Source organism: Hetaerina americana, unplaced genomic scaffold, assembly GCF_022747635.1.
Source record: "Hetaerina americana unplaced genomic scaffold, ioHetAmer1.1.p SCAF_77, whole genome shotgun sequence".
NCBI lineage: Eukaryota > Metazoa > Arthropoda > Insecta > Odonata > Calopterygidae > Hetaerina > Hetaerina americana.
This window is the reverse complement of record NW_027287394.1, coordinates 1,553,203-1,566,640: the sequence shown is the minus strand read 5'-3', so window position 1 is coordinate 1,566,640 and position 13,438 is coordinate 1,553,203. Positions and strand designations below refer to the sequence as shown.

The window sequence follows — 13,438 nt, the reverse complement described above, 5'->3', positions numbered from 1 at the left end:
GAGAATGCATGTAAGCATATGGAAGTGGATACGGATGCGGAATAAAATGCGGATAAGGAGATGCTGATACGGATGCGGTTACGTATGTGCATGAGGATACGGACGCGGATACAGATACGGATAGGGGTTAAAATGCAGATAACGATAGGAAAAGGATGTTGAAACTTATGGGAAAGCGGATATGGACGCAGATTGTAATACCACTGCGGATGTGACTTAGGATGCGGATTAGAATACGGATGCAACATCAGATACTGGTGCCATAATGGATACGGATTGGGATACAGATGCGGCTGTGGATCCAGATAAGGATGCGGAACACGACACAGATGTTGATACAGAAGTGGTTACGTTTACATATGCAGATAATGATGCGGTGATGTATACAAATGCGTACACGGCCACGGTAATAGATTCGGATGAGGATATAAATAATAAATAGATGCGGATAAGAAGCGGATAAGTTTTGGAATGCGGATACGGATGCATAACGGATTCAGATGGCGACATTGGGGCGGTAAGGGTTGCGGATACAAATGAAAATACAGATACACATGAAAATACAGATACAAATAAGGATAAAAATGAGGATACGGATACGGATGCGAATGCAGATACGGATACGTATACGGATGCGAATACGATTGCAGGATCCGGATGCGGATATGGATACCTTTACAGGTACGGATGCGGATACCTTTACAGGTACAGATACGGATGCGGATATGGATTTGGATGCAGATACGGATGCATGTACAGATGTGGATGCAGATATCGATTGGGATACGGATGTGGATACGTATGCGCATATGGAAACGGGTGTCAAATGACCTCTGATGGGGAAACGTTTAGGGACGCAGGTGTGGATTCGGATTCAAAAACGGACAGGGATGCGGATAGAAGAGCGAATGGAGATAATTATTCGAGTTCGGATATGGGTGCCGATGCTGATATATATGGGGACATTGATACGGATACGGATGAGGATCCGGAAGCGGGTGCGACACGGATTACATGCGAATGCGGATATGCAAGCAGACAGGGATGTGGATACGAAATAGATGCTAATACGGAAACGAAGGCGGGTACGGAAGCGAAAGTGGAAGCGGATACGGATTCGGATACAAATGCGGATACGGATGCGAAAACGGATGCGGATATGGATTTGGATACGGATGCCATAAAGATTTTAATTCGGATGCGGAAGTGGATTTGAATGCCGATACGGTTACGAATTGCATAGGGATCCAGTTGCTAATACCGATAAAAAAGCGGATACGGATTGGGACACGAATGCGAATACGGAACGGACATGGATTTAATTAAGGTTGCGGATACGGTTTCCGATACAGATGTGAATGCATAGCAGATACGGATTTGAATACGGATACAGATATGTACGCGGATACGGATACGGGAAATGATTTTGAGACGGATGCACATTTAGAAACTATTACCCACGCGATTACAGATTCGTATACGGATGCGTATATCGACGCAAATATGGATACATATGCGGCTACGGATGTGGATTTGGATACAAATGCGGGTACGAATGCAAACACTGTTGCGGATACGGATACAAATTGGATGCGGATAATGATGCGGATACGTAGGAGCATACGGATATGGAAACGGAAATATATTAGGGCACAGATGCGGATACGGATGCATATACGGATGAGGATAAGGAATTTAATGCGGGTACGGCGGCGAATGCCGGTACGAATACGGAAGCAGATACGGATGCGGAAACGAATGCGCATGAGGAGACGGATACGGATGCGGTAAGATATGTGGATGAGGATGAAGACGCGGATGTGGATGTTGATGCGGATAACGATGCGGATTATGTTAAGGTTACGAATGTGGATGGTGAAACGGATGCGAATGTGGTTGCGGATGAGGAATGCCGAACAAGTAACTGATACGGATACTGACCCAATTACGTAAACAGTTGAGGATACGGTTATGGAAATACATTCGGATAAAGATGAGGATTCGGATGATATACCGATACGGATACGGAAGCGGTGACGTATACAGATACGGATGCGTATATGGACACATATGCGGATATCAATACTGATGCAGATACGGATTTTGATGTTGACATAGGGACGGTTACGGTTGCAGATAAATATGAAAATACAGATACCAATAACGATAAGAAAGTGGATACGTATACGAATGTGTATGCGTATGCGGATATGCATACGGGTGCGAAATGAACTCTAATCTGTAAACTGTTACGGATGCGGATGTTGTTTCGAAAGCAAATACGGATATAGATGCGGACAGAAAATACGGATACGGATGTGGATATGGGGGCCCATCCTGATGCAGACAAGGATACCGATGCGGATATGTGTGTGGAAAAATGATGAGGATACGGATGAGGATACGGATGCGGTTGCTTAACGGATGCTAATGCGGTTACAGATGCTCATGTGATGCGTACACGCATTCAGATACGGATGTGGAATGGAAAATGGATGCTGATTTGGATACGGAAGCAAGCGGATACGAAAGCAAACAAGGACGCGAATACGGATGCGGATACGGATACAGATATGGTTTCTAATGCGGATTAAGATAGGGATTCGAATTCATATACGGATACGGATGACCATACGGATAAGGATGTATATCCGGATGCGGAAACGAATCCGGATTTTGATAAATTTTCGCATGGTGATACGGATACAGAAGAATATACGGATGGGGACACGGATATGAACACGGATTCGGATACGGATTAAAATACTGATGCGAATACGGCACATATGTGATTGCATGGCGGATACAAATCTGAATGAAGATACGGATACGCATGCGAATTCGCATACGAAAACCGTTATGGATACGGATGGACATTCGGAAATGATACCGATGCGGGTACAGATTCATATGCAGATGCGGACACTGACGCAGATACGAATACATTTGCGGATACGGATGCGGATCTGGATACTGAAACGACTGCGGATACGGATGCCGATACGGATACTGATACGCATGCCTTGATAAATGCGGACACTGACTCGAACACGGATAAATATGCGGTTGCGGATATCAATGTGGATAGGCATGGAAATTCGGATATGAAAACGGAAACGGACACGGACTAGGACACGGATACGGATGCTTATACAGATACGGACACAGATATGATGCGAATGCAAATGCGGATGTAAATGCCTTTACGAATGTGGATATTAATATCTATCCGAACAAGATACTGATACGGATACGAATGCGGATACTGACGCAAATACGGAATTGGATTTGGATATGGTTCCCATATAGATAAATATACAAATGTGGATACGGATACGGATGTGGATTTTAATTTATGTTCTGATGCGGATGCTGATTCGGATTCAGATATCGATTTTTATAGGGATACGGAAGCTGATACGTATAAGAAGCTGATATGGATGAGGAAACGGATGCGAATGGGCATTCAGATGCGGATATGGATACAGTTGCGGACACAGATGTTAATGCATAGCGGATTCAGATCTGAATACGGATAAGGATACACATTCGTATTCGGAAGCAGTTTTCGAAACGGATAACGATACGGATAAAGATTCGTATACGGATGCGGCGATGCGATTCGTATAACGACGGAGATACGGGTACATTGTGATACGGATACGGATTTGGATAGGAAATCGGATGGAGATACGGATGCTGACATGGATACTGATATACAACCAGGTAAAAATGTGTACACTGATGCAGATCCTTATACAAATGCTGAGGTGGAGACCGGGTTACGGGTACAAATACGGATATGGAAACGGAAACGTATTCGGATTAGGGCACGGACGGAATACGGATGCGGAAACAAATGTGAATGCGGATACGAATGCGAAAGCCGGTATGCATGCGGATGCGGATTCAGAAAGAAATGAGGAAAAGGTTACGGATACGCTTGTGGTTATGTATGTGGATGAGGATACAGACGCGGATGCGGATAAAGTTACGAATAACGATGCGGGTAAGGATACGGATAGAATGTTGATTGGGAAACGGATAAGAATGCGAATAAAGTTGCAGATACTGATGCGGATACGGTATGGATTTTGGATGCAAAACACTATGCGGATGCGAAATCAAATACTGTTGCGGAAACGGATGCGGATAAAGATGCGGAACTAATTGCACAAGCGGATAAACAAGCGGTTACGTATACGAATGCAAATATGGACGCTGTTACGTATACAGATGTGGTTTCGGTTACGGAAACGGATAAGGATAAGTATGAGGATGCGGATTCTATGTAGATTTGCAAAAGGAAGCGGTTATGTAATCAGATGCGGATTGGGGTACAGATGAAATTGCGAACGCAGATACTGACGCGGATACTGATTCCAATGGGGTCACTGGGCTGGATACGGTTGCGGATACAGATGAAAATATGGATACAAAAAAGGTTAATGATGTGGATACGGATACAAATGTGGATAGATATTCGGATGCGAATGCGGATACGGTTGCAAATTCCAATGCTAATTCGGATACGGATATATAAATGGTTGCGGATAGGGATACGTATACGGATCCGGATACGGATGCAGAATCCGATACAGATACGGACACCTATGTAGATACAGAAACCGATAAGGGTACGGATTCGGTTGCGAATACGGATACGTACACAGGTGCGGATGCAGATATCGATGGGGATACGGATAAGAACAAGTATGCGGAAATAATTACGGGTGCAGAACGACCTCTGATGGGGAAACAGATACGGGTGTGGATACGGATGCAAATACGGAAAGTGTTGCTGACAGGGATGCGATTGGTGTTATGGATTTTGTTACGGATACGGATTCCGATGCGGATATGTATGAGGAAAAAAATATTGATATGGACGTGGATGCGAAAAAGGATGCAGACACTGATACGAATGGTGATGTGGATGTGGATACGAATACGGAGGCAGATATGGATGTGGATAGAAATATGGATGCTGATACGGGTGCGGAAGCGGATCAGGATGCGGATACGAATGCCAATTTAGTACGGATGTGTTACGGGTATGGATACCGATGCCAATACGGGTTCGGCTGAAGATACGGTTAAGATTAATACGCTGATACCGATGCGAATGTGCATGCATAAGCGGGTACGGATATGGACGCAAAGATGGATGCAGTTCCGGATGTGAATACGAATGAGGATATGGATGCGGCAATTGATATGGATACATTTGGTAATTCGGAAGGGAATTAGGATGAGGTTGTGAATGTAGATACGGTTACGGATGGAGATTATGATGCTGATACAGAGGCGAATCCGGATGAATACCCGGATGCGGAAATGGATACGAATGCGGAGCAAGATGCGAATGTGGATGCGGATGAGGAAGCAGACACGGATGCGAATGCAAATACGGATGCTGATACGAATCCAGATATGGTTATGGACACGAATGCAGATAACAGTACGGGTACGGATATGGATAGGAATGTGGAAATGGATGTGAAACCGATTCGATTCCTGCAGAAGAAACGGATGTTAAGGCGGACACGGATATCGATGCCTATACGGATGCGGATACAGTCACAGATTTGATGCCAATTTGGATGCGGATACAGACACGAATGGGAATATATATTTGGAAACGGATCTTGATACGGATGCGGATGCAGATCCGGATGCGGAAACGGACACGGATGCGGAACCAGATGTAGATATAGAAGAGGTGGCGGATATAGATGCGAATACGGGTTCTTAAACGGATGCGGGCACTTATGCAATAACGAATTCCGATATGGATATTGATTAAATTATGGATCGGATGTTGTACTGATACGCATTTCAATTCCATTTCGGATGCGGAGGCGTATTAGGTGGCAGATACTGATTAAAATACGGATACGGATACGGATACAGATGCGGATGCTGATACCGCTGCGTATATTCATGCTCATATGGATACGGATACGGTTGTGTAAACGAATTTGGATATAATTTAAATGTATATTTTGAAACGGATAAGGATGCAGATGCTGATGCGGATGTAGATACGGATGCGAATACGGATATGGATAAAATTACGGATCCTGATGTGAATACTGAAGCGTTTACGGATTGGGACACGGGTGTGAATACTGATTCGGATACAAATTTGGGTACAGATGCGGATGTGGGTACATATGTGAATACATAGCTCATATGTATTTGAATGCGGATACGGGTACTCATGCGGATACGGATGTAGATTTGCATACAGATCCAAATGCGGATACGGATGAGAAAACCGGCGAAGAACCGGATACATATGCGGATTAAGATGCGGATTAGGATAAGATAAGGATGCGCTTGATGATAAGGATACTTATACAGAAGCGGGTACAAATGTGGACACTGATGCGGATACGGATACAAACGCGGATGCTGATAGCGATGCGGATACGGAGGGAAATACCGAAATGGAAACGAATACGAAACGCACATGGGTTAGGACACGGATGTTAATACAGATGCGGATGCGGATGCGAACACAGATGTGAAAGCGGATGCGTATACGGATATGAATTCATGTACGCATTCCGAAGCGGATAACTGATGCGGAAACGAATGCGTAAAAGTAGACGGATACGGATGCGGTTACGTATGTGGATGAAGATACAGACGCGGTTGTGGATACGGGTGCCGATACCGATGCGGAAAAAGAGACGGGAGAAATTTAGATGCTTAGACGGATGCGAATGCGGTAATGGACGCGGCTGCGGATTAGGATGCGAATACGGATACGGATTCGTTTAGAGATGCGGATGCAGATACCGATGGGGGTACAGATAAGCTTGCGGATACGGATGCGAATAAAGATGCGGATCTGGATGCGCATATTGATACGGATGATGATATGAATACTTATCTGGATTTTAATACGGATTCTGATGCGGAAACGAATGCGGATGCAGAGGCTGATAAGAATCCGGATTCGGATGTGGATACGGTTTTAGATAGGAATGGGAATACTGATACGGATACAGGAACGGATACTCATGCTAAAAAGGATTCGGATACGGTTTTTGATACGGATGCGGATACGGATGCGAAGACAGATGTGAATGCGTAGTGGATACGGATCTTAATGCGGCGACGGATACGAATGCGGATATGGATACGGAAGCCGATGCAAATACGGACGCATACTTCGAAACGGTCATCGATGCGGATACAGATCTTTATACGGATGCGAATACCAAAGCAGACACGGATATATATGCGGCTACGGATGCGGGTTTAGATACGGATACGGATGCCGAAACGGAGACGTGTACAAATGCGGACACTAATGGGGATTAGGATAGAAATGCGGTAGTGGATAGCGTTTTGGATATGGATGGGAATACAAAGAAGGAAATGAATACGGAAAAGGAAACGGATTAGGTCACGGATGCGTATATGGATGCGAATGCGGATGTAAATGTAGATGGCGATACCGATGCGGATACAAATTTTAATTCGGATGACGATGAGAATATGGATGCGAAATCACGTACTTATTTGGAACCGTTTTAAACATTTTAAAAGTGTACATTCACCCGAAAAATATGCAAAAACGTCATTCTTATGCTTAAGAGTATATAATTGAGGTGTTCTTAAAGCAAATAATCAATTTTTAGAATAAATTTTTTTCCCGTTTCAACGTAAAAAGTGCCATAACCCCCCTTTGATTGAAATTTGAATAAAAGATTGTAAAAACTCCCACAAAAAGGTTTCGAGGGTGTTGATTCGTATGTGGGTACGGATGCGGATACAAACGCGAATGCGCATGCTTATACTGATGCTAATGCGGATACGGAAATAGATGCGGATGCTGATACATATCCGGATGCGAAAACTGATACGGATGCGGATAAAGATTCGGCTGATGTTGCGGACACGAAATCTCTTAAGAATACGGAAACAGATGCGGATACCGATGCAGGTACGGATACGGATTCGGTTACGGATGAGGATACGAATAAGGATGCGCATGTGGATACATATGCTGATACGCATACGAATGTGGATGTCGACGCGAAAATGGATTCGTTAGTATATGCGGATGCAAATGTTGATACGGTTATAAAGCGGATACGAATGCAAAAACTGATCCAGACACGGATACCGATTTGGATATGGTTACGGATACGGATGTTGATACAGATACCGATGTGGATGCGGATACGGATACAGAGGCAGATGCAGATGCTATTTAGATGCTGATATGGATGCGAGTACTGTTTTGGATGGATAAACGGAAGCAAATATGGATAAAGATGTGGATAAAGATGCGCACACGGATGCGGATACGGATGCCGATACGGAAACAGGTACGGATATGAATTTTTATTTGGAAATGTCTCTGAAAGTAGATAAGCAGGAATGTCCGAAAAAGGATACGGATGTGGATACAAATGCGGTTTCGTATACGGATGGGGATACTGATGGGGAAACGGATGCGGAAGCGGATAAGATATTGATGCGAAAGCAGATTCCGATGCGGTTTCGTACACGGATGTGGATAGGGATGCGGATGTAAATGCCGATGCAGATACGGAATGAACACGGATACGGATTCGGACACGGAGGCCAATACGGATTCGGACAAGGAGGGAGATACGGATGATGATAGATATAAAACTTCGGTTTTTATTACGGATGTGAATGCAGATACGGATATGGATATAGATTTGCATACGGATACGGATGGAAATTCGCATGCAGATATGCGGATGTGTGTATTGGTGAAATGCCGATATGGTTAGGGAAACGTATACGTATACGGAGGTGAATACGGATGCAAATGCGGATACGGACATGGGTTACGATACAAATGCCGATACCGATACAGATAAGGATGCGGATATGAATTCGGATGCCAATTCGGATACGGAGACGGATATATTTGCAGATGCGGATGCATATACAGATTCTCGTACGAATGTGGATGCGGTTGCGAATATAGATAGGTATGCGGACACGTAAACGGATGCGGATGCATAAACCGAAGTGGATACGAATGCAGATACGGATGTTGATGCAGATGCAGCTGCTGATGCGAATGTTGATACGGATACGAATGTGGAAACGGATACGGATGCCGATAACGATAACAATACGTATGCTGTTACGGATACGAATGCGGGTATAAATCAGCATTACTACATTAATATCCGTATCCGCTTCCATATCAACATCCTTATCGGCATCCTCATCATTGTATGTTTGCGCATCGGTATCCATTTCCGGGTTCGTATCCTTTACAACATATATTATCATTTAAAACAAGAAACCCAGAATTTATGCTACATGACCAAAAATAACGAAGAAAATAATTAGGTCAAAAATTTCATCTCTATTAAATGTGTACAATATACCAAAGATATGCAAAAAAGTCTTTCTATTTAAATGTAAGGTAAAGTAAGTGAGTGAATGCTTGAGATATTCTAAAGGCATTAATTACTTCCATTTTTAGAATTTTTAATTTTTATCATTTCACCATGAAAAGTGCCAGCCCCCTTGGCTTCCAATCGTAATAAATCGTAAAAAATAACACCAAAAGGTTTCGAAGGTGCTAATACGAATGTGGATACGGATGCAGATACGGATGCGGATACCGGCGTGCGGAAACGGATGCGGAAACGGATGCGGAAATGATAGCGGAAGAAGATACTGATGTAAATGTAGATTCAGATGCGAAAGTGGATACGGATGCGAATAGGGTTGAGGATGCGGAAAAGGAAAAATTAGATAATATAGACGGCAATGGGGATACGTATTAGGATGCGGATATGGTTAAGTATGCGGATATAAATGGGGATGCTAGGGCGGATTCAGATATGGATACAGTTGCACTTGTGGATGCAGATAAGGATATGGATACGGATGCGGATACGAAAGCGGATATCAATGCGGTTACGGATACGAATCAGGATGTGTCTTGGAAACGGAAAACGATGCGGATATGGACGCTAATGCCGATTCCGATGCTTATACGGATGTGGATACTGATGCGGATATGGATGAGGAAATGGATACGGATACCGATGTGGGCACGGAAGTGGATACGAAAATGGATGCCATTGCGGATACGGATGCTGATGCGGGTACGAATACGTATTCAGATACGTTGTGGATAGTAATATGGATGCTTTTAAAATTACGGAAGTGGACCTGGAAGCCAACACGGATGCGGATTCTTATGAGTATACCTATGCGGATACGGATGAGGATACGTATGCGGATACGGATGAGGATACGGCTTGCAGAGACATATGAATTCAGATGTGAAAATGGATATGAATGCGGATACGGATAGGGAACCTGATGCCAATAAGGATGTGGATGCAGATACGGATGCGAATTTGAAAACGGATGTGTATACAGATGCGATTTATTATGCGCATTATGCAGATATGAATACTTAGCGTATCGGATCTGAATGCGGATACGGATACGCATGCGGACTCGGATACGGAATCCCAAGTGGATGCGGATGCAGATTAGGAAACGGATACCGATGCATATGCAGATTCGTATTCGGATGCGGATGCCGACGCAGATACGGATACATATGCGGATACGGATACGGTTTGGTACACGGAAACGAATTCGGATACGGATACATATGCGGATGCGAACTTGGGGGGGAATTCGGATATTCATACGGCAATGCTCAGAAATTAGGACACGGATATGGATGCGGATTCGGATGCCAGACAGATTTTAATTTGGACGAGTAAATTGATCAGAATGCGGATTCAGATACGGATGCGGATACAGATGGGATTTATCATGCGGATTAGGATACTGGAGTGACATTATAAACGGATACGGATTTCGATACGGAAGCGGATATAAATCCGGAATACAGATGCGGATACAGATGGTATTTATCATGCAGATTAGGATACAAATGCGAATTTATATACGGATATGGATTACGATACGTAAGCGGATGTAGATCCGGAAGCGGAACGAATACGGATTCGGAACCAGATATGAATGCGGAAGAGGTGGCGGATCCGGATTCGAATACGAATCGGGTTCGGATACGGATGCGGATGCTGATGCGGATACTGTACGGATACGCATTCGGATTCTTACACGGAAACCATTGCCGATACGGATGCAGGCTCTGAAACCGACTCTTATTAGGATACAGGTTCATATACGGATGCAGGTATACACGCAGATACGGATACATATGCGGATTAAGATGCGGATTTGGATACGGATACGAATGCGGATACAGATGCTGATATGAATAACGTGAAAATTGGGGTCCCTGATGCAGATACGAATACATATATACGTCAGACATATATGCGTCTAGCGATGCGGATAGAGAGGCGAATTCAGATATGGAATTGGAAACGGAAACGGAAAAGGAAACGGAAAAGGATATAAAATTGAATGCAAATTTTTATACGGATGCGATACGGACACATTTACTGATGCGTCTAACGTTGCAGATAGGGAGGCGAATTCGGATATAGAATTGGAAACGGTCATGGAAAGGAAACGGATACGGATAGAAATATAAATGCCAATTTGGATGCGAATTCCGTTTGGGATGCGGATGTGGATACAAATGAAAATACAGATACGAATGCGGAAACTGTTGCAGATACGGATATCAATGCGGATATGCATTCATATATGGATACAAATACGGATGTGGATACGGATACGGATGCATATGCAGATACGGATTCGGATACGCATTTGTATAGGGATACAATTGCTGATACGGATAAGAAGTGGATACGGATTGCGACACAGATGCCAATACGGATTCGGATACCGATTTAAATACGCCTGCGGATGCGGACACAGGTGTGAATGCGCAGCGGATACGGTTTTGAAAGCGGACACGGATACGCAAGCGGATTCGGATACAGAAACAGATAGCTATACGAATACAGATTTAGAAACAAATACTGATGCAAATTAAGATTCGTACGCGGATCTGGAAATCGACACATATACAGAAACATGCGGATTCGGATAAGTGTTTGGATACGGATAAGGATGCGGATACGGATGCTGATAACGATACTGATATAGATGACGCGACAAATGCGGACACTGATGCGGATACGGCTACATATGCGGATGCGGATAGCAATATGGATACGGATGGGAATTCTGATGAGGAAACAAAAACAGACATAGATTAAGACACGGATACGGATGCGTAAACGAATGCGGATACGAATGCCAGAGATGTTAATTCGGATGTGGAAATTTATTAAAATTAAGCAAAAGATACGGATGCTGATTTTTATACGGACTTAAATGTAGATACGATTTATAATGCGGAATAGGATACGGATGCGAAACCAGATGGAAATGCGGAAGATGTGGTGGATTCGGATGCGAAGACAAATAAGGGTTTAGATACGGGTGCAAGTACTAATGTGGCTCCTAAGGCGGATACGGATTCCGATGCGAATAAGGATGTAGATTTTGATACGGCTTCGGATGAGGAAGTCATATCAAATACGGTTGGGGATGAGGTTGCGGATACCAATCGGAATACAGAAACAGATGCGAATACTAATGCGGATACGCATACCGAAGCTGATATGGATTCCCATTTGGATACGGATATGGATGTGGATTTGTATACGTATGAAATTTTAAATACGGATGCTGATGCGGAACCGGGTGCGGAAGCAGATGCTGATACGGCAGAAGATACGGATTCCGTTTAGCGTTTTGATAGGAATACGGATGATGATACGTATACAGAAGCCGATACAAATAGGGACTCGGATGTAAATACAAAGTCGCATACGGATTAAAATACGGATGCGGACACAGATGTGAATGCATAGCGGATACGGATCTGAATGCGCATACGAATACGCATGCGGATATGGAAACCGATGAGGAGGCGTGTGTATATTTGGAAACGGATAACGATTCGGATGCAGATTTGTATACGGATGCGGACATCGACGCAGATACGAATACATATACGGATACGAATGTGAATTTGGATACGGATGCGTATACGGGTGCTTTTACGGATACTGATACGGATTTGGGTATAAATGCAGCTACTGATGTGGATACGGATACAAATACGGATGCGGATAGCGATGCGGATACGGATGTAAAAGGATATGAAAACGGACAAGGATTAGGACACGGGAGGGGATATGGATGCCAATGCGGATGCGGATACAGATTTCAATGTGGATACGGTCGCAAATGCCGTTACGCATTTGGAGGCGGATACGGATTGGAAAATGGATGCAGATAAGGAGACGGATACGTATGCGGTTACGTATGTGGATGGAATACAGAGGCGTATGCGTATACGGATACAGATACCGACGCAGATAAGGATACGGATACGGATGTGAATGCCGATACGGATACGAGAGTGAATGCCGATACGGCTACATAT

At 43.9% G+C, this 13,438-nt stretch overlaps 1 protein-coding gene across 1 annotated transcript; it reads left to right on the top strand.

Moving 5' to 3' along the window:
- Positions 1-265: 265 nt before the first annotated feature.
- Positions 266-12,737, top strand: LOC139697476 (serine-aspartate repeat-containing protein I-like). The gene is made up of 5 exons (XM_071596199.1): positions 266-381; positions 4,740-5,037; positions 5,251-5,499; positions 6,020-6,166; positions 12,348-12,737. The coding sequence occupies exons 1-5, from the start codon at positions 266-268 to the stop codon at positions 12,735-12,737; spliced, it is 1,200 nt and encodes a 399-aa protein (XP_071452300.1).
- Positions 12,738-13,438: the final 701 nt, after the last annotated feature.

Coding starts and splice junctions, on each gene's coding strand:
- LOC139697476 (XM_071596199.1), top strand. CDS start 266: ATGGATACGGATTGGGATACAGATGCGGCTGTGGATCCAGATAAGGAT. Junction 382..4,739: donor GCAGATAATGATGCGGTGAT/GTATACAAATGC, acceptor TTACGGGTGCAG/AACGACCTCTGATGGGGAAA. Junction 5,038..5,250: donor CGGATACGAATGCCAATTTA/GTACGGATGTGT, acceptor GAAGGGAATTAG/GATGAGGTTGTGAATGTAGA.